The sequence below is a fragment of the Lepisma saccharinum genome, chromosome 10, assembly GCF_977018435.1.
Source record: "Lepisma saccharinum chromosome 10, izLepSacc3.1, whole genome shotgun sequence".
In the NCBI taxonomy this organism is placed as follows: Eukaryota; Metazoa; Arthropoda; class Insecta; order Zygentoma; family Lepismatidae; genus Lepisma; species Lepisma saccharinum.
In genome coordinates this window covers 82,862,014-82,884,151 of record NC_139238.1, presented here as the reverse complement: position 1 = coordinate 82,884,151, position 22,138 = coordinate 82,862,014, and the positions used below count along the sequence as shown (strand labels likewise).

At 39.0% G+C, this 22,138-nt stretch overlaps 1 protein-coding gene across 5 annotated transcripts in view; it reads left to right on the top strand.

Moving 5' to 3' along the window:
* The window catches only part of Pcyt2 (Phosphocholine cytidylyltransferase 2), a 133,024-nt gene that overhangs the window by 55,180 nt on the left and 55,706 nt on the right, over positions 1 to 22,138 (top strand). Inside the window, exon 1 of one of the 5 annotated variants that reach the window (XM_083130030.1) lies at positions 9,661 to 9,818. The exons of the other annotated variants lie outside the window; for them this stretch is intronic. Within the exon in view, the coding sequence (XP_082986156.1) occupies positions 9,672 to 9,818 (147 nt within the window). The 5' untranslated portion in view covers positions 9,661 to 9,671. Of the gene's footprint in view, positions 1 to 9,660; positions 9,819 to 22,138 lie in introns of those variants that run through there. 5 annotated transcript variants of the gene reach the window in all.

Below are 22,138 nucleotides of genomic sequence, written 5' to 3'. Positions count from 1 at the left end.
GCACCCTCTATGTCAATAAAACATTGATATGCAAGAGACATTTTCGCTTAATGGCCCTGTGTCACAACATAACGGAGCTGATCAATATATAACACGTGCCTCCAGATAGACACACAGTGGAGACTTCTGGGAACCAAACGGTAGCCACAATGTTCCTCTCGTCACACACAGAATTCGCCAACAACATAGGAGTCAAGGACGTATTTAGGTGGGGGAGGGTCCAGGGGGTCCGGACCCCCCCCCCCGAAAGATTTATCAAGTACTAAGTATAAGTAAGTAATGAAAATATACTCGTTTAGCATTTGTTGTATAATTTCCTCTGAACTTATTGGAGGACAAGGATTATATTGGGATTAAAGGGGTTTCATCGACACGAAGGACGTATTTAGGGGGGGTCCAGGGGTCCGGACCCGCCGAAAGACTTGCCAAGTACTAAAATTAAGTAATGAAAATATTAGCATTTGTTGCATAATCGATGGTTATTAATTTTCTCTGACCTTTTTAGAAGGCTAGGATTATATTGGGATCATACGCCTTTGAATGACATTACAAAGATGATTTATGTACAATATTACTCAAAATAGTGTGCATAAAATTTTAATCAGAAACTTACTTTTCTCCAACTACATTTAACATCATTTTTGTTATTCGATAAGTATTCAATTATTCATCTATTTGACATTAATTTCATTGCCAGGACACTTGTTTTTATGTAAATTATTCCGATCTTAACTACAGGTATGCTACGTAATGAATATCTCTATTCTTATAGTCTTCTTACCTAACTAACTAACTCTCTAGCCTTCTTAAACCCAAAGGTTCATGGCTGCAGCAACACAGGCCTTCCATCTGTCCCTATCTTGAGCAAGATCTATATACTCTTTTTTTCATCCCTACCGATTTCCTTTAGGTCCATCTCAACGTTGTCCCTCCATCTTCGTCTTGGCCTTGCTACAGGTCTCTTACCACCAGTTTTCCAAACAAGAATCCTGTAAACTTCGCTTTCCTCTCCCATTCGTGCCACAAGGCCTGCCCATTTAAGTCTTCGTGATTTAATGATTCTAATAATATCTTGACATGAATACAAATTATGTAGTTCTAAATTATGTAACCTTCTCCACTCACCTGTCTCCTCATCCCCTTTAGGCCCAAATATTTTCCTAAGGATCTTTTTTTTAAATACTCTCAATTTATGTTCCTCTTTCAATGTAAGGGACCAAGTTTCACACCCATATAATACTACAGGCAAAATTACTGTTTTGTATATTTTAACTTTTAGTTTCTTATATATTAAACGAGAAGACAAAAGTTTATGAAGAGAGAAGTAACATGCATTTTCTGAATTAAGCCTACTTTTTATTTCCTCTTTAATATAATTTTCATTTGTTAATATTACTCCTAAGTATTTGAATTTGGAAACTGGTTCAAACGAGTTGTTATCAATAATTAGATTTTGATTATTACCTAACACTTGGTTTCGGCCTGTAAACATATATCTAGTTTTCTCTTTGTTAACTTCCAAACCTATCTCTTAGCAGTTTTGAAAAATATTTTAGCATTATTCTTAATTGTATTTATATCATCCTGTAATAAGTCTACATCATCTGCATATGCTAACAACTGAGTCATACAATTTAATTTTAGTCCTTCGTTAGTTTCTTTTACCTTCCTAACAGCATATTCTAAGGCAAATTTAAAGAGGAATGGAGATAATGCATCTGCTTGTTTTAACCCATCATGAATTGTAAATTTGTCAGACATATTAATACCCACACGAATTTTACTTTCTGTTTCACTGGTGCATACTTTTATCATACTAACAAGCTTCTTAGGTATTCCAAACTCTACTAATATATTATATAATTTATCTCTCTTGACCGAATCATATGCTTTTTTTAAATGAATGAATAGCTGATGGACATTTTTATTATATTCCCACTTTTTTTCAAGTGTCTGTCTGATGTGAAAAAGTCTTCTTACCTAATCGTGTAATAATAATATAATATTAATTTATGTATTGTAATTAGTATTAATTTGATTTAAAATAATTATTTTAATTTAAACATTATTATTATTCCTGAGACACTTTGTTTGGACCTCCCCGAAACATATTTCTAGATACGTGCCTGATAGGAGGATACCGCATAGGAGGGGGCGAAGGTAGAGACTTACTTCGTCAATCAATTGATCTCGCAATTAATACACTTGTCAACTCGCAATATAAGTTGCGAGTATACCAAGGTGTGATGTTGGGTAAACTTGCACGTTTATTTGAATGCTGTCGAAATGCAATCGAAACTGAACAGAACCGGACCCTTCTTATTACAAAAGATATTTACAAGTTTCGACACCTCGGTGCAATCTCGCCATGGAAGTTTGTGAATGAAGCGTTGTTCAAGGTCCCGGACCCTGTGGCCGAGTGGTTAGCACATCGCGCTGCGACGCCAAGGATCCCGGGTTCGAATCCCGCTCGGGCTTGGTTGTTTGTGAATGTCCATTCATCAATTTCCTCATTTCATCACTCATCCCCATCTTCGCAAATTAGCCAAGAGGCACAAAACGCGAAGTAAAATAAACTAAATCAGTCAACCATAAATTCTATTGGGTTCCGCAACAGGACCGGAACCTCTTTTCTCGCACAATTTAAATTCGGTTCAAGTTGCGTATTGTTTCATTGAAAAAAAGGTTCCTGGACCGTATTTAAATTAATCCAGAAAAAAGGTTTCTGGACCGAATTAAAATAGTTTAAACATAAAAATGTTATGTACGGTTCAGAACCCATTTACGCTTGCTGATTTGCTCTCCTGAACGGGAATTGAATTTATTTAAAATTCCTGGACCTTTTAGCAACCCTGCGTTCTTTGCGAGAGTCAGTTTCATCGAATCATAACTCATCTGCATGATCGCGATCTGCCAAAAAAGGCAGCGGAGCGAGCCAACAAAAGTACATGAACAAGTTCCAACAGTTGAGTTGCACGTGATTTAAATGCACTGACAAGAATAATTTTTACACTCGCTGAACATTCGATTTTTTCCACGTCATAATTCGGGGAAGTGGGACTGGCATTCCAAGCTTTCTCGGGCATGCAATATGCAAGAAATGTTGGTGAGCTCGCCCGTGTGTGGAAGTGATCGCTTGAAAGGTAGACTGCTCCAGAGGTGAACAACCGGGCGTGTCCTTGTGTGTTTATGTCCCATTCTCAAGGACGGGGGAAAGGATGCTATTGCAGCCTGAGGCAGCGATATATATTACGCCATCAAAGGTGGTCCAAACTCAGAATCTTCTGGGAAATCAAGGGGTCTGGAGTAGTTTCTCCCACCACCGATCTTGTATCAGATTCACTTCTGTTTCGACCACTTGTGTGCCATAGAAATTTTACGCCCTTGTCGTGTTAAGATGCCTTTAGTGTTTGGAAATTTCTCTTGCAGGGTCTTTGGTCAGGGCTAGAAACTCCATGTTAAAATTATTTTCATAGCAGGCCCGTACAAAGTTTTTTTGGGGGGTGGGAAACAGATCTGATTGTTTGAAAAAGAGAATATCCGAAATGCTGTTAGAGTATTATGACCTCAAACTCTATCATAGTATTAGAGCTATTGTAGAGTTGCAATAATTTTCCAAATTAACGAAAATATCCAACTCGCCGATAGTCCTCCCCCATCGATCCGACAATCGGCAACACAGTCGCTAACAAAGGCTGTCATAGGGCGTAGTTAAAACTTGGTGCTTATTCTTTACATCGAATTCTCAGAAGTATTCGAATAGTACTGTATTTTGCAAATGAACAATGTTTTGAAATTTCTTTTAATTTTCTTATACCAGCACCATTTAACAGCCATGTTTAGAAAGTAATATATTTGTAAAATAAATTGTACGTATTAGCAGTTATTCTTCAAGAATATGTCTGAATGTGAGTTAACAAAGAAAACCCAGGACATTTTCTAATCACAAAAGTCCGTGATTAATAAGAAAGTACTCTTGACGAAACCGGGACGTCCGGTAACCTTGTATATGCTTGATTATAAAACTAACATTACGAAATATTGTTGACTGCAGACTTTTGAAGCCTGCCTCTGCCCATAAACAACCCATTCATTCATCCAAAGACAAATAGAAATCTTTCCAAAATCTGAAAAGTCGTCAATGTTATTTTCGTAGTTTTTTTGAAGATTCACATTAAATATTTCATGGGTATGGGCATGGCCCCCTTTTTCCCTCCCCTCCTTGGGTACCAGCCTGCTTCATAGTTTTGAGTTTTAATATTATTTCAGATGCGAAACTGTGTTTCCGATTGATTGATTTGCTTTATATTACGTACTTCGCTTTTTGTGCCACTTTTGGCTAATTTGGAGATGAGTGATGTTATGATGAAATTGATGAATGGACACTCCTTACAAATATCCAAGCCCAGGCCGGAATTCGAACCCGGGACCCCTGACGGTTCCTCCGAGTAGTGATTTATTTACACACCCCAATTGTTCCCTAAATTCCCTAAATTTTCACAACACCCCCTAAAATTTTTCACAAAGGTCCAATATTTGCTCATAACTGGCTCAAATTTACCCTTACACCCCTAAATACGAACTTACACCCTCCAATAACATTCTGGATAAACTCAAAGCACGCAACGTCCAGCGGTCGCTTATATGAAGGTCCATGAATTCTCGTGCTAAGCTAATAACCTTTTTTGTTATCATCCGTGTGTTGTAAGCGGAAGGGAGATACTGAAGGTCGTCGAAGTTCAAGAGTACGATAGGTACGCCCTCCTCTAACGATTTTGATGCGCAGACTCTTGCCGTGGGAATATCTTCAGTCACGAAACGACAATGGATGAATCCGTGCATTGCAGACACAGAGAACAACGTAACGTCATGTTCCCCGAAGGAAAGAATGACGCTTCCCCGCCAGCTGTTTCGATCCCGACCACATGATCCGTCTGCTGTCGTTGACGTGTTCGGGTCCACGTGGATGTGACGTCATGCGACGCGTGTTTTTGTGGGCGGAGCGTGAGGAGAGATTTCCCACAAGCGGAAGCGACAAATTTCCCTTTTTCTAGAAAATATCCCTCTCTGTAGGTGATTTACAAACAATGCATAATAAAATGATTGTGGAGGTCGGAGTTTAAACGACATTCATTGTCACTACAGTCCATTCTGCTCGCATATTAAGAATTAAAATACAATAGCAGGTTGATCGTGGATTTGTGCACCCACACTCTCTCTACCGATAATTCCAGGTTCGAGTCCTGACCTGGCACAGATATTAATTTGTCAGTGTCCCTACATCGATTTCATGTAATCACAATTTCATCCTCATAGTCGTGATTTACCAGAAGGGCAGAAATACACACTCGGGACCGGACCTACACATGGACGTACGCAGGATTTTTTTTCTGGCAGGGGCAAGCAAGTTTTTTTTCATGGAGGGGGCAAAGGAGGCATATTTTCCCCCCATAATCGTGATGCTCCCTCAAAAAACACTGCTTCAGTGTGAAATTATCATGTTCCTTCAACACCCTTATAATAATTAACATAAATTACTGTGACTGAAATGAAGTTAGGTGGGCCTTCATCTTCCAGAGGTACCGTGCCCTCCCTTCCAGACGTCCACGGACCTACAGTTTAAAGTGGTATCAGATCTAATATGTGCCCTCACCGACCCCAGTACCCCTTGATTACAAGGCGACGACGTTTCCACTACGCCATCGGGGAAACACCTGTCCTTTTACAATGCACAGTAAATTTACTACACTTACGCATTTATAAAAAATATATACGAATTTTATTAAAATTTCATACACAAGTTTCCCCGCACACACCTGGAAAAATAGGGAATTTGAAGAAAATAAAAGTCTGGGAGATTCCTCCAATTGATCAAGTCCCAATGAAGCACATCTGAAGGACTAGAATTTGTTCATACCTTCTGGTAATATTACTAAAGCTAGTTTGAGAGGGATTTACCTCCCACCAATGATGTTCTTCTAAAAAAGCCCCGTCAAACATTTCCAGGAGAGGGGGCAGCCCCATAGCTAGATATTTTGGCGCCCCCATCCTCCGCACACAAAAGCACCTACATTTTATGTACGTTCTTGGACATTTTCTTCATTGTTTGTGATACATCCTACAAATTTTGAAATGAGGAAACAAAGAAAAAGTTATTAAAAATTATATAGGTTATTTAAAGATTAATAGTTTCAGGGTGGCTACTCACCGGGTCCTTGAATTTCGGGAATTATGCGTGCCTTGAATTTCTGGAATTATGCGTGAATTCTACGTGAATTTAATCTCCGTAGACGTGAAAAATTGCAAATTTCATGAATTCAAATCTCAATTTATACATATTTATTAATGCCCTGAGGCAAGTTTTTCAGTTGTTTTTTTTACCGAAGAAGAAAAAGAAAAGAGAGCTGCATGGAAATTAAATCTGAATTCTCCAAGTTCGTTTGCTTTGTTAGTATCCTTTGCAGAACAATCTATATGACAGACTGGAGATTATTGCAAGATATCTTGAAGTTGTAGGTAAATTTGAGTTTGAAATTCTTATACAAATAACAATTTTTCATAGATGACTATATCGCGGAAGTCCATAACATTTGTGACTTGTGTTTGTAGATGTATTTCAAGTCTGAGTATGTGGAATGGCAAATGTAAACCCCGCACCTTAAATTAAATATTTTAAATAGTATATACACAGTTTAATTGAATTGAATTAGAATTTTTGGATACACAGACCCTTTATATTGTTAATATATTCGTGTGTGTGGGTGGTGAGAGGCGGTAATACGTAAGGTTGAAATAGAGAAAACTTCTGCTTGTACCCTTGACTTTTTGGAAAGTTCGCCTTGATAACCGGGAATTATGCTTCAATTTGATCAAGGTCCTAGAGTAGCCACCCTGAGTTTGCATTTATGATTAAAAAAGTGTAGCAAATTTAAGAATTTTTCAGTTGCGTCTTAGTCTCTGAAGAACATCTTTTAAAACGTACTATTACTATTACTACTGTGAGGAGCAGAAAATTGAAGCAGTGGATTACCACAATATGCCCCTGCCAAGTATAAATTTCTCTGCCGCATTTTCTGACTTTGTTGCCTGAACGAAAAAAAAGCGCCCTAGGGTTCGACTCCCCTAGCCTACCCCTCGCTACGGGCCTTGGGGGTGGGGGGTGTTATATAGGGTTTTCCAATAAGGGCGGGTCGATGTTGAAATGGAATAAAACAAGCTGTGTGTGAGGTATGAACAAAATTCTTTTTTTATTTGAAAGGCCCATGTATGCCATTATGTATGGAATATACCATCGTTCAAATGTCCGCCGCGGCTTCTCACGGTGGCACTTATCAGAGTGGTCCAATTTTCAATGACACTGCCGCATAGATCCGGCTGAATTTGAGCGATGGCCTGGGTGATGTTGACTTTAAGGGCATCGGTCGATTGCGGTTTATTGGCATAGACCTGCGACTTCAGGAAACCCCACAAGAAAAAGTCTAGCGGGGTCAAATCGCACGATCTTGGTGGCCAATTCACGTCACCTCTGCGAGAGATAACCATACCTTCAAATCGTTCATGCAGAATGTCCATCGTGGCATCCGCTGTGTGGCACGTAGCGCCGTCCTGCTGGAACCACATGTCGTCTATGTCCATATCGTTCAATTTGGGCCAAAAGAAATCGGTTATCATCGTTCTGTAGCGCTCGCCGTTGACGGTGATGGCCTCACCAACGTCGTTTTAAAAAAAGTACGGACCAATGATGCCGTCGGCCCAAAATCCGCACCAAACGGTAACTTTTTGTGGATGCAATGCCACCTGGTGAACCTCGTGTGGGTTGGAGTCGTCCCATATACGGCAATTTTGCTTATTAACACAGCCATTCATCCAAAAATGCACCTCGTCGCTAAAGATGATTTTTCGGCCAAAATTGGGGTCCTCTTCCAAACGCTCCGAAGCCCAGTCAGCGAACAAACGGCGTTGTCTATGGTCATTAACTTTGAGCTCCTGGGTCAGTTGGATCTTGTACGGGTGTAGGCCCAAGTCCCGATGCAAAATTCGCCAAGTTGAAGTCTGCGAAAGGCCGAGTTCTTGTGCACGGCAAGGAATTGACTGCCTCGGGTTCTCCTGCACACTTTCACAGACCGCGGCGATGTTCTCAGCCGATCTGGCGTTCCTTTCACGTACGGGTGTTGGCTGATTGTTTACCGAACCGGTCGTCTCGAATTTGGCCACCAAACGTTGGAGAGTCGACTTTGAAGGGCCACCGCATCTGGCGTAAAATGGGCGCAACGCGCGCAACGTTTGCACTAACGAACACTTATTTTGATAATAAAGTTTTATCATTTGGACACGATGCTCAATCGTGTAACTTGCCATGGTGATTTGGCATCAGTGCCTGAAAAGGAAACAACAGATTAGATAGACGCCACCAAAACAACATGGCCGCCACAGGCTGCCAACATCGACCCGCCCTTATTGGAAAACCCTTTACAACAAAGATAAGCAATTACTTTTGACTTCAGATACACTTTACAAAGGATATCAGAAACACTCGCAAAGAACGAAGGATAATGTCTGTCTCTCTGTGTGTGCGAGTGTTGCATGCTTTCTCTCTTTTTCGAGAGACCATCAACAGATCTACACGAATAAAAATATATACACAATATAACCACAATGCAAGACAAATATAAGTATGAAATCTAATTTATTTAAATTAATTGATTGATTTTTACTTAACTTTTCTGCCACTTTTGGCTAATTGCGAAGAGATAGAGGATATACAGTATAGGCTATGAGTCCAGACGCCATAGCCTCGCTAGTCTGCAAAATGGGTGTACTGCGTGGGTTCATGGAGCAACGTTTTGAATAGTTGTTATTACTAGACAATTAGTTTTCTTCCAGTTTCTTTGAATTATTTTTTTTTTGTTGGTTTTAGGGGATTAATTATATCTAGTCTGCAAAATGGGTGTACTGCATGGAAGAGAGGTTGGCATTTAGCTGTCTGAAGCAAATTATAATTAAAATCTCGTACACAACAAAACCATTTCAACTATTTTGAAATGTATTGACATGAATTCATTTTTATATATTTCAGTATTATGTAGTTTTGATTGACTTGAGTTTGTGTTTTAATTTTATGTCCATTTTATACACAGTAAGGCTAATCGGGACTGGACCGAGTGTGTGTGTATGTGTGAGAGAGTTGAGTTGGTGTTTTAAGTCCACTTTATGCACAGTAAGGCTAATCGGGATGGACCTACAGTTTAAAGTGGGATCCGAACCACTTGTGCCTCCACCGGGTATCGAACCCGGGACCCCTTGATTACAAGGCGGTGACGCTACCACTGCGCCATCGGGGAGGCCCTTTTATGTGTGTGAGAGAGAGAGAGAGAGAGAGAAAATTAAAATCTTCCTCCCCCAACCAGTGTTGGTGATTTAGCATCCTGGTGCAGCGTTTCTTTTTTAAGCCAACATAAAATGAATCTACTTCGAGTGATGAACATTTAAATAACGAGGGAAATATAATTATTTGTTGAGTCACCACATACAGATATGCCCCATGACTTGTTCCGTGTTGTAGAACTCTCGATGAAATTTCCCGCTTTCCCACTCCGCGTGGGAAAATTTCCCTCCAGCTACTCGCACGAGCGTTTGGCGGGGCGCCAGTGTTAGGGCCATAGTCCGTGTGTATGTGCCATGCTGGTGAGGTGACAGTGCTCTGCGTAAATGTGTTGCAAGTGTCTGCATTCGTTCTCTGGACAGCCAACAACATGCAGCGGACCTCCAGAAGCAGGAAGCGAGAGATGAATGGGAATGGGAGTACCTCCTCTCTACCAGTAAGTTACTACCGCGTGATTTTTTTTTCTGTCATGGAATTGCCTGATGAAGATGTTGCAGTTCAGGGATGAACGCTCCCCCTTTTATTTACACGTGACTATACCTCTAATCAGATGGTGAACGTAGTTTTCCTGCTATTTCCACCGCTCCTATCATTCGTCACTGTGTGAGCCTTTTCAAACCTCACCAGGGAGGATTTAAACAATATGAGGCCCTAGGCTATCCTTTGTTTTAGCTCCTGCCAACATTATTATTATTTGTCGGCCCCCGTGGCGGAGTGGTTACAGCGCGCTACGACTCCAGGGGTCCCGGGTTCGAATCCCGGCATGTGTGTTTGTGAGTGTCCCTTATCAATTTCATATCATCAAAAGCGAAGTAAAATAAACTAATTCAATCAATATTATTATTATTATTATTATGTTTTGTTATCATGGCACTTCACTTCCACTAATTCCATGCTCTGTATTAATAAGTATTAACACTTGAAAAGTTTAAATTATATACAAATCTGATTAAGAACTATTAATTTACAGTGTTGAAAATAGGGTTATGATGTAAGAAGTTATTTAAGACGCTAGAAACTCCTTCCTCTATCTTTTTTCATGAAATAAGCAAGTAAAAGTGCTTGGCATGTTGTTTTATTTTGCTATTGTCACAATATTAAGGAATTTTAATAGTCGATGGTTTTTGCCACTTCCTCCCCTTCAGCGTCTCATTTTTTGTGTGCCCCCTGGACGTGCGAGTAGCAAATCCCTCCCCTTTGAACCTCACTTCCACATAGTACACCCTGAACTGCATTGTTGCAGACTAACGAGGCTTTGGCGTCTGGACTTGCAGCCAGTATAAATCCTCTGTGAGATTTGTGTTGTGTTTTTCTGATTACGCCCTCATCAATTTCACCTTGTAACCAAAAGCGAAAATCGAAGAAAAATCAATCAACATTCGTTACTGTGTGGAGATTTCTTGTATAAACATACACCTTCTCTTTCAATATGCGTATTTCTTTAATTTTGAACTGCTTGCTGGATAATTGGTTAGGTTCTGTGCCGCTCTCTAGAGAAACTGAAATTCCGATAGAGTGTACCTGAGGTGGTTAAGGTAGAAGCTTTTCTTTCACTTAATAATACTAATCATTATTTTTCCGTATTCCATGGTTAGTATGAGTGATTTAACTTATAAAAGATGACAATGTGAAATATAATAGCACAAGTATGTAACTGCAAAAATACTGGATAAAATAGCTCCCTCTGTTGGTCTCATCGCCTTGCATGGGCGTCGTCAGAAATTTTTGTACGGAGCTCAACCTTAGCACCTTGAATAAATAATAATCATACAATTATAATAGTTGATAATAATAAATCAATTTTCATCCTGCTCGATTCACAGGATGAGTGATTATCTTTTTACATTTCCTACCGGCAGTGTACTGAAATGCATAGTTACATTGTTATTAACTTTTACACACCTCGTCCAATGAAAAGCTTTCAACCCTGTTTTTTTTTAAAAAATAAAGCTTGTTCTTTGATCTCTATTTTTTGGGATTAAATGGTAGAATATGAAAACACATCCAGGTTCCTGTATTATACACTTATTTATTTAGATCTAACCGAACTTGATTTCTGTTATTAACTATAAAAATAAAAAGCTTTCTGCTTTTTTGTGACTTGTAATAAGTTATGGCGTTTCTGGGAAAGGGGGGATGGACCGGATCGGCCTCCCCTCCCGGCGCGCATGCGACCTGGTGACAGAAGTTCCACCCTTTTTTGAAGCTAGTGTACGCGCACTCGTTACACCGGTCCAGGTAGTTAATCTAATAAGGAGCGCACCGTTACGTTTCTCCGATTGAATATTGTTCCACGTACCAGATGGTATGCAAGCAAGACTTTACCGCAGCTAAGGCTCACAACTAGATAAAAAGCCTGCAGATTTTTCTACTTTTCCGTTCTGACGTTTGGGCACATCTCTTAAAATTACAGCGATATAAATAGCATATTTTTGTTCATATGAATTACATTATTTTCAAAACGCATTACATTTTATTCGTTCCATCTCCGCGGTGAAGTGGTTAGCACATCGCGCTACGACGCCAGGGGTCCCGGATTCGAATCTCGGCCTGCGCATGCGTGTTTTTTGTGAGTGTCCATTCCTAACTTTCATCATATCACTGATCCTCATCTTCGCGAGCCGCCCTCCGTGGCAGAGTGGTTAGCACATTGCACTGCGCCGCCAGGTGTCCTGTGTTCGAATCCCAGCCTGGGCATGGTTGTTTGTGAGTGTCCATTCATAATATCATCATTCATCCCTATCTTCGCAATTAGCCAGAAGTGGCAGAAAAGCAAAGCAAAATGAAATAGAAGTCGAAATGCAGTTCTTGACTAAGAAGGTGTTTACGTTTTGTGCGATAAGTAGATCCCTTTCTACTCCTGCCCTGCACCCGCGAGTACGATGCACAGGACACGCGGTTCTGCAATTCCTTTCGCCTGTGGTCCTACTATAACTATAAGTTTTCAGATCATAGCGAAAGTAGCAAGATTATGCAAAATTGTAATTTATAGGCACTGCGTGAATGCATTATCACTAGGGATGATAATGATGATGAAATGTCATCTTTTTTTGTGACATCTCGGACACGATGCCCATTAAATATACACAATATTACACTTCGTCTAGAACCCAAAAGAGGTAATTTTAAAGTGCATTTTTTTTGCATTTTTTGCCAATTTTCAGGTTTTAGGTCATTTTCCCCGATTTTCGGCATTTTTCGCAATATTTGGTGTATTGTTTCATCATATTTTGTAACTTCTTTCATTTTGGTAATATTCTTGAGTCTATTCACCAAGGTGAAATATATATATCTCGTAGGATTGCAATTTACGAGCAAAAGAAATGCTGAACTGGTGACAGTCTTTGTGGTGGGGTGGGGGAAACCACCAGGTGTCCGTCTGGGGCAAATTCAAATTTAAGATCAGATTTTGTTTAATTTCCTTTTTATGTAAATTTTTAACCCGAAAGTAACAAATTTAATGGTCATTTTTTGCATTTTTACGTCATTTTTTCCATTTTTTAGGACATTCTATAGGTCATATACCTATATTTTTAGGTCATCAACTTCCGCTCCCTAATTATCACAATCGAAGGAACATGCATGATGTTGTATTCGTTGTTTAGCGTCTCTTTTATGCCACCTTTGACCAATCGCCACGATGCGGATGAGCGATGATTAGATGGAATTGATGTAACATCCATGTCTAGGTCGGGATTCGAACCCGGAAGCTTCGAGAGTCGACCACAGAAGCAACTTGAAACACACTGAAAGCGTTTAAAAGGAATAAGTTATCCAATTTTCAATTGCATTGTAATTTTGCAAAGGTGCGAAAATTATCATGTCATTTAGCATATTGTACCATCTGTGTTACAATAAATTGTAAAAAAATATGTGAAAATTGGAATTAATAATAATGCCACTGATTGATCTCTAGCGGGAAATATTTTGTGCCACGTAGGAAAGGAAAAAAATAAAGGCTTTTTGCCTCATCTCATTAATCTTGAACCTAATGTGAAACAGGTGTGCGAAAATTTGATACCTTTTCATAAGATTTCCCAGTTTACAGTGATTGGGCGCTTGCCGATGCGTTCATTTCATTTCTGCAGGTTCTCAAAATCGGGAACAGCCCTCGACATCAGCCACTGTCCTCGGGGGTGGGGGATATCACACTTCCCGGGGAGGGGTGTCACAGGCAACAAATTATAATACTAATATTTTAAAATTGCACCTTACCTCCAATACGTAGTTAAATTAAGTGTAAATTTCGATAAGACTGCACATGCACGTCACTACCATTCCTCAGCAAACTGTTGACTGACTAAATGTAATTTGCTGCAAGATGTTGAAATTTCTTACAACAGTAGAAGCTTACATTACACCAGCCCTGCCGCTTTACACGTGTCTATTGTTGAGTTTCAATGAAACTGAATTTTATTAGGAGCCTTCATTGGCGGCAATTAGGGCGGTAGAGGCCCCCAGTTTTGCCCCCGTACTATGCTAAACCTTATCTACAAAGGGAAATCTACTGTCTTTCCCCCCTAGTTTTGGCATCTTGCCCCCCCCCCCCCCCCCGGTTTTGGAACCCAATCGCTGCCACTGGGGGCCTGTATTACTAGTTAGCAGTTATCAAAATGGACTGAAACGGTGCTTATTATTACGAAAAAACCAGAAAAAACAACATATTTGCCGGTGTGAAGACACACTTTTTCCTTTTAAAAACCGGTCTGAAAAACAGCGTGCGTCTTGTACGCCGATACTCAGTTTTTGATAACCTTAATTTCTGAAAATTTTCTCCGTTCTGCGTTACACTATTTCTTTCTTGATTCCTTGCGGTGTGTGACGAAGAAGATAAAAATGTATTATTTTGTAGTTAGATTAGTTATTTGTTGAAAGTGTACGAGATAGGGGGTGCGTCTTATACGCTGGCAAATACGGTACGTTCTACGTTAAATTATGTGAATTAAAAAATGCAAAGTGAACATGGTTGCCAAATTTCTTAGTTATTGTCCGAATGTTCCGCCAGGTTATTGAAATTTTCGGGAGGGAGTCTTCAATTTAAGGGGGTCACCCCCTGACTTCATCTCTGCTCGACATTGACGGGATACATTTTCTTGGCAACTTCCTGCTCATCGCGCACAAGGAATGCCTTCCCGACAGCTATGACTGGAATTCAGGTTAAGAATTCTCTTTTTTCCATTTTAACTTTCATTCCTTCCAAGTGTCAGTTTCACGCATATTCGTGGAAAGGTCGGTGATCTCGGGAAGTTGAAGACTGGATTTGTTTTACACTTCTTCAGGGTTCACATTAACCTGGAAAAATCTTTGAAATCAAGTTAGGACTGACATGAAAAAGTCAGTTGAATTTCAAAACGTGTAAAGGACATCAAAATTAATAGGCGTATTATTTTAGGATTGGAAACAGAAGCCACAATTCACTTCAGCTAAGCTGAAGACAACATTTGTTGGTGTGTGAAATCATTACAGAACGGTCTTTAAGAGAGATTTCAGACCGAAGCGACATGTGTCGTTTCGAAGGGAACCCTCAGTTCCGAACCAAAGCGGCACGAGACGCGTGTGTATCGCACAGACTGGGTCGTTTTCTCAATGCCGTGCATCTTGTTGCCTTGGTCTGTTGTTCGCGCATGGCGATGGATGTTTTGGTTTTGGGAGATTTCAGTCCGAAGCGACAAGCAACAAGGAACACTTGTCAGTTGAAAAAAAAATAACAACGTCGGAAACAAATACAACCTTCTGAACTGAAGCGACACGACAAACTGCTCGTGACGCTTGTCGCTTGGACGTGGCTGTTTTCTCAATACCGTGCATCGTGTCGTTTCGGTCTGATGTTTGCGTATGCGCTGTGAATGCTTTGCTTTACACTGAAGGAGCCCCTGTTGCTTGTTGCTCGCTGCTTCGGTGTGAAGTCGTCTGCCGCTTGTCTGAAAGCTCAGGGAAATTTCAGACGGAAGCGACGCGCGACAAATGCCGCTTGGGAACGAGCCAATCAGTAGCAACGTTTCACGCCGTATTCGTGACAGGCCACACAAGCCTGCTTTCGATTGGTGAAATCTTCAAGCGACATGTGTCGATTGTTGCTTCGGTATGTAAACTCCCTGAAAGCACTGTATGTTAAGATGGGGGTGTTGGAAGCAAAAACTGAAGTATGAAAAATTTTAAGATCAACTGCTGTGATTTGACCATAACGTTCCCACCTCAAATTTTTCGAGAATCATGTATTGCCTGCTTTGAGGGTTTTGTTTAAATAATGATTGCCAGAAAGCGAGTGGCAAAAGGTAAAATCAGGGTGCGAAATCCTGGGGGGACGGGGGGGATTTCCCCCCACCAACAATCTTGGCCTCAAAAATCCCCCCACCAAAATGGTCCAGGGGGGGAGAGCTTTTGCTATAACAAGCAAAAGATGAGCAATTACTTTTAATTTCAAATATACTTTACTAAGAATAATATCGAAAACACACAGAAAGTAGTGTGGTTGCGAGTGTTGAATGCTTTCTCTCTCTCAACTGATCATTAACAAATCTACGTCCATACGCACAATAAAAGTAAAACAAGAATGCAAGACAAAAATAACTATAAAGTCTGATTGATTTATACTAACATAAAGCAATAACTAAATAAAAACATCTACATAATAAAACCACTTCATCTATTTCATAATTTATTAACATCTTTACCTAGTGGTAAAGGAATTAGTTTTCTACTTTATTATATCTTTTATATATATATATATATATATATATATATATAATAAACACCGTAATTAATTTCTATGTAATTAATTATATATTTTTAATTTAGTAATTTATTTTTACTTTTATTAACATTATAAATATGTATGTCGTGTAATTTATGAATATGTTTGTGGGGGGTGTTGTAGATTAAGATCTTTCTCCCCCCACCAGTCTTCAATGATTTCGCACCCTGGGTAAAATACTTTACTACAGTCTAGGGGACAGACGTCTGAGAGAGGAAAGGTGAGAGCAAATACACGTCGCAGGATGACGAAACATTCGAGATAATTTATATGATTCGTAAACATCACCCTACCAGTAAGAGCTGCAGATGTTGTGTGTTAAAGTCCACACTGCTAAGATTTTATTTTAGTTTTTTTATGGCAGACGCAATCATCCGCAGGCGCTCTTTCGAAACCGCACAATAACAAAGTACCCATAAAAATTCTTGGATACGTAGAACATAAGAAACACATGTGGAATATATTTTGAATCAATATTTTCAGAAAACAACGAACATTTCTCGTCATACGGAACGACTCTTCCTTCTTCCCATTTAGCAAAAAGTTACAAAACTTATGACAGTATTAATAAGTCTAGGAGTTATCATTATTACACACGAGGGTAAAATAATGGCATAAAATGTAGTATAGTGTCAGTTTATCATTATGTGCCTTATTTCTGGTTAGAACCACATACACATACCACAACGATTATTTAAAAGCATTAACTTGCAGAACAATCAATGCAAGATTTATAGGATAATGACAAAGATTGTTTATTACAGCTGATGGAATGTAAAGTTCCTGGTTATGATTTGACGCATGGAGTTACATTTAATGATATTGTTATTAATCATTTTACTATTAATTAATATTCATAGACATTGTCGATATAAAACTTATTCTCCTCAATCTTTGGCAGAAATAAAGAGGTAAACATATTTTCAACAAGTGGCATACTACAGGCTGTCTACTAGTCTGGAAATCCTGGAAAAGTCATGGAAGTGGCTTTTTCCTGGAAATGTCAGGGGAAATTTACTGTGTTTCTGGAAAAATCAATATTTTGTGAAAGTGCACTAAAAGAAGGTTTTTGAACAAAGAAGAAAAGGACAAGCAAGATATCTTGAATTTGTTGTCCTCCAATTGTACTTCAGTTTGAGATACTGAGTATTACAGGTAGTTACAGAAATATTAAATACTCTAGAAATGTCATATTTTGAACTATTTTCAACTAGAAATTACTACAATTGTGCATTTACCACTTTCTTGTTACATTTGGTTGATATTAGGATTAATGCATTTATTATTAAATTTTACTATAAATATGTATTATTTGTGCTATAGTTGTTATGCTATTTTATAAAAATCAATTATTTGTTTACCATTAGTCAATACGTGGTGACTTAAAAGCTCACCGCTGATGCTAATAGTCAATTTCTGTTCAGTTTCTCTAATTATACTTTTAACTTGGTTATGTGCGATTCTGTGTGGTGTTTAACTAAAATGAAGTGACCTTTTTACACACATGTGCAAATACATGAATTTTCCCTGACTATTTGGTCTAGAAAATTTTGGTTCTTGGTCTGGAAAAGTCAGGGAATTTTGTTTGTACAAAATTGTAGAGACCCTAATACAAGTATTTTGCATATTATTTTTTTTCTTGGCAAGTCTTTCAAGCGGGATGGCTTCTCTCCGTCGTCATTATGCCAAGCCGGTTTTGTACTCTGAAGGACGAGGAATGCTCGGTTAAGCATCAAACTGGCGACTAACAGCTGAAGTGTTGCGTGTTTTCATACCGTAGCATTATTTCACGGCCTGTTAATTCTTATAAATAGGTTGTTAATATGGCTAATAGTGCATTGATAAACAGACGAGCAAAGACAAACCCGTGTAAGTTGGTTACCCTTTCAAAGGCACTCAACTCCTTATACACCTACTACATCCTGGAAACTACGGGCTAAGGAGGCTCTGGCGCCTCCAACTACAGCCACGATAATCATATGTGGAGCTGTAGTGCCTGTGTTTTACCCTTGCTACACCGAATGCTCCCACAGGTCTCTGATTTTGTAATTGACATGGGAATTTTAATTGTACTCCTCATGAACTTCCATTTCCTTTATTGATAAGGATTTCGTCTTACCATGTTTAATTTTAAATCAACATGCTAAGGCGAGTTTCATTGTTAATATGAATACTATTCCTAGGCCTGCACAGGGTTGGATTTTGGTCAGTAAAAGTCAGTTTTTGTTTGTTAGTAAAGTCAGTATTTTTTATGTTGATGACTGCAGTTTGTGCTTCTTTTGTTATTGTTGTTGCAGTTATGGGGCTTCATGATAACTTTCCAGTAAGATTACAGATTTTTTTTACTTTAAGGATAACGCATTTTTTATATAATTTTTCATAACTTAATAATAACTAGTGCACGCGGCCCATTTGCATGAGGCCAAACCATCCTCAAAGAGGCGTGTCGGCGGTGGAACTTTGAGAGATCCTAATTTCAGCCCATCCATTACAGGGTTTCCTTTATCGCACAACGTGACACTAACTTCGTGTTCTGAAGTCGGAAGCGTAACAATGAAAGCATTCCGCGGTGACATCAGAACGCAAGATTACTCTCGCGTTGTGCGGAAAAGAAGACCACCAATACAAACAATCTATTAAACCCCTCCCCCCTTTCCGGGTATTACTTATCGCTCACAGTAGCCTATTGTCTACTGGCGTCACGATAAATGTTCTCGGTGTTAGGTTAGGTATGTTAGATTTAGGGCGCTTCATAAATAATATCTTTTTGGTCAAATCCTGAAAATTTGCGTGTATTTATCGTGTATTTATGCCAAGAGTCCTAAACCTAACATGCCCACCTTAATAACGAAAGCAATCCGCGCTGACGTACTCAAAATCACTGCAGATTGTTTGGGGGGAAGGAGCAGACACACACACACACACATATACACACATATATACACTATAGATATATACGTATATATAATGTCATTAAATATGTCAATTATTAAATAATCAAATTATATTATAAAATATACAATATATTATATCGACTCTCTTTCATTCAAAATGTAATTGCAAATTGAATATTTTCATGTACTACTGATGCTATGAACAATGAGGAGTGACAAGAATTAGACATAACAGCTTCCTGTGTAAAATTCACATATAAATGCTATTACATGTTTTATTAATATATTTACATACTTCGCGGTTGCTAACGAAAGGCGATGACAAGTGGAGAAGAAATAACAAGTCTGTCTAATTTCTGTGTTCTGGGGATTGCTGGGTTCAGTGTCCTAAGAGATGAGACTCTTTGTTGTCCGTTGTTTTTGTAGGTTTTCGATATTATTCCAGTCAAGCATATTAGAATACCAAACTAATTGTTTGTTTCTTGTTAAAACAAAAACTCTCCCCCCCGGGATAGCTTCACACCATCCACCGACCGTGGATAGCATCACTAATCTGCTATCGGACATCTTGGACTGCATAGCGGAAAAATGACAGATGGCGAAGAATGACACCGTGAGAAGATAAACAGTTCTATCGATCTTTTTGAGGTGTGAACGATTATAGAAATTCTCTCTCTCTTCTGCTTGGAAAGCGATGGATGTAGGTTCGACCAGGACTCAAACCAGAGTCTCTCGCGCATTGGGTATTGATCTACCAACTGAACTACCGAGCCAGTCTCTTACTTTTCTACATAACGGCCATTTTAAAAAAGTGGTTATCACATCGAACCATACAATGCCAGGTGTCCCGGGTTCGAATCCCGGCTTGGGCATGGGTGTTCTTTGTGATTTTCCCGTCATCAATTTCATCGTATCATCACACACCCTTCTCTTCGTGATTAGCCAAAAGTGGCAGAAAAGCGAAGTAACTTAAACTAAATCAACCCAACTCATTGGAGAGGATATCAATATATAGATGTGTGGCTTAGAAGTTGATAACCTAAAAATTCACAAATAATAACCTTTGTTTAAGAAAAAAGTTGCAAACATTTCAAAGTGACTTGTGTCTGATTCATTGAATTGTTTTAAGTCCACTTTATGAACAGGTAGGCCAATCAGGACTGGATCTACAGTTTAAAGTGGGATCCGAACCAATATGTGCCTCCACCAGGTACCGGACTCTGAACCCCTTGATTACGAAAGTGACTTATGTAAGTTACATATTAAAATGTAACCGTTTTTATTTCACACATTAGAAAAGTTCTACTTGAATAATTCGACACAGGCGAATGAATATTTGATGGTTTCAGGACTTAATCCAAGGAAGACGCCTCTCTCTCTCTCTTTTTTAAGTAAAGATGGATAATTTGGGGAATTATGGGAGCAATAATATACTAAAATGCACAAAAGAGACCGTGAAGGTGCGAAATACAGGTGAAGAAACGTCAGAATGATAAAATTGATATTTAAAGAACTGGAATAGTATTGAACTTACTGCTGTTGCTACTCTACTGACATCTATACACTCTGATTCCAGTGGTTGCTGCGCAAGGGCGATTTACGAAAGCATGATAATACATTTCTGCGAAGTTTATCCCTTCGGGAAGTTCCCGAACGTCAATTTTGAAGGGGGAAAACCGGAAATGTTTCTACGCCCTCACTTTACACTAAAACTGAAGATTTTAAAAAATCACTACATTTACATTGTACACCGAACATATTAAATCAATGCAATTAATTTCTAGGCCTCGCTTGCCCGTATTTTTCCCCCAGACACCGTCCATTCCTGTGGTCCTCTCCTCGTTATCGGTCACCTCTCCACTGGCGGTTCCAGAAGTTACAACTGGGAGGGGTGTAACTCCTCACCGAGAATCAATTCTAACCTACGCTTTCACTGTTTTATGTAAGTAAGATGTAGTACTGTAAACAGGAACCAAGCCGACTTCCATGTTCTAGATTTTTTTTAAAAAATAGGGTCAGAATATGGTTATTATCGTATGTCTTTATCATAATTCCTTCTGTTGCAACTGTAAACTGGACAATCAGATATGAGGAGTAAAGTGAATGAACAAACAAAAACCTCTTATCTCAAGGGATTTCAGATGGGATCCACTTTTGAGGCATGCTGAAGAGGGATTCGGATCCAAATTTAAACTGTAGGTCCAGCTATGATTAACCTATCACGATCATAAAGTGGATTTCAATCAAAGTAAAAGACATTCTCGAGCCTGTTCAACTTGATGATAAAAGACAGAACATTTGAATCTCCAAAAATATTTGGCATAACAATATGTCCAAAAACATGGCAGTTGGGGGAGCGATCGCCCCTATCGCCCTCCCCGTGGATCCACGCCTGCAACTCCTTATATCTATATCTCATTCAGGCACGTATCTAGAACTATATTTCGGGGGGGGGGGGTCCGAAGCAAGTTTCTCACATGTAATAATAAGAAAAACAATGTTTATAAAAGTTTCTAATCAATAGGTTAATAATATTAAAATAGGCAAATTAATCATCATTATTGTTATTACATGAACAGGTAAAGAGAAGCATGTATTAATTTTCTGGCTTATGTGCAGTTAAAATCTCTACATTTGTATAAAAATATCTGTCCTACGAAAGAAATTAATGTCAAAAATTTTTGAATCGGGTCCAACTGATGAAAAGTAGTTATTGATCATTATTTGTGTGTATTATTAGTGGCAGTGATACACATAAATTTTCACAGATATTGTTATGTAATCTATTCACAATCTAATCCTTTCGTCGTACCTCTGTGTAAGTTCTGTGTGTATCTTCGTATTATACAACAGCAACAAATATTTTGCTTATTTAATTTGGAAGTGGTTAGACTTCCGGGGGGTCTGGACCTCCTGGATGTTTCCTTAAATAGTTCTTGATCTCATTCTCTTCTCTTTCTCATCTCGATCTGATCTCCAAGTAATGTATATGTCTCGGATATACTAAGTCTTCGTTCGCGTCTCGAAGTTTAGAAGGTGATCTCTGTATTACCCCTTCATATGCACGCGCAAGGAGAAGCAGGACAGTTTCGTAATGCTTCGCATAAG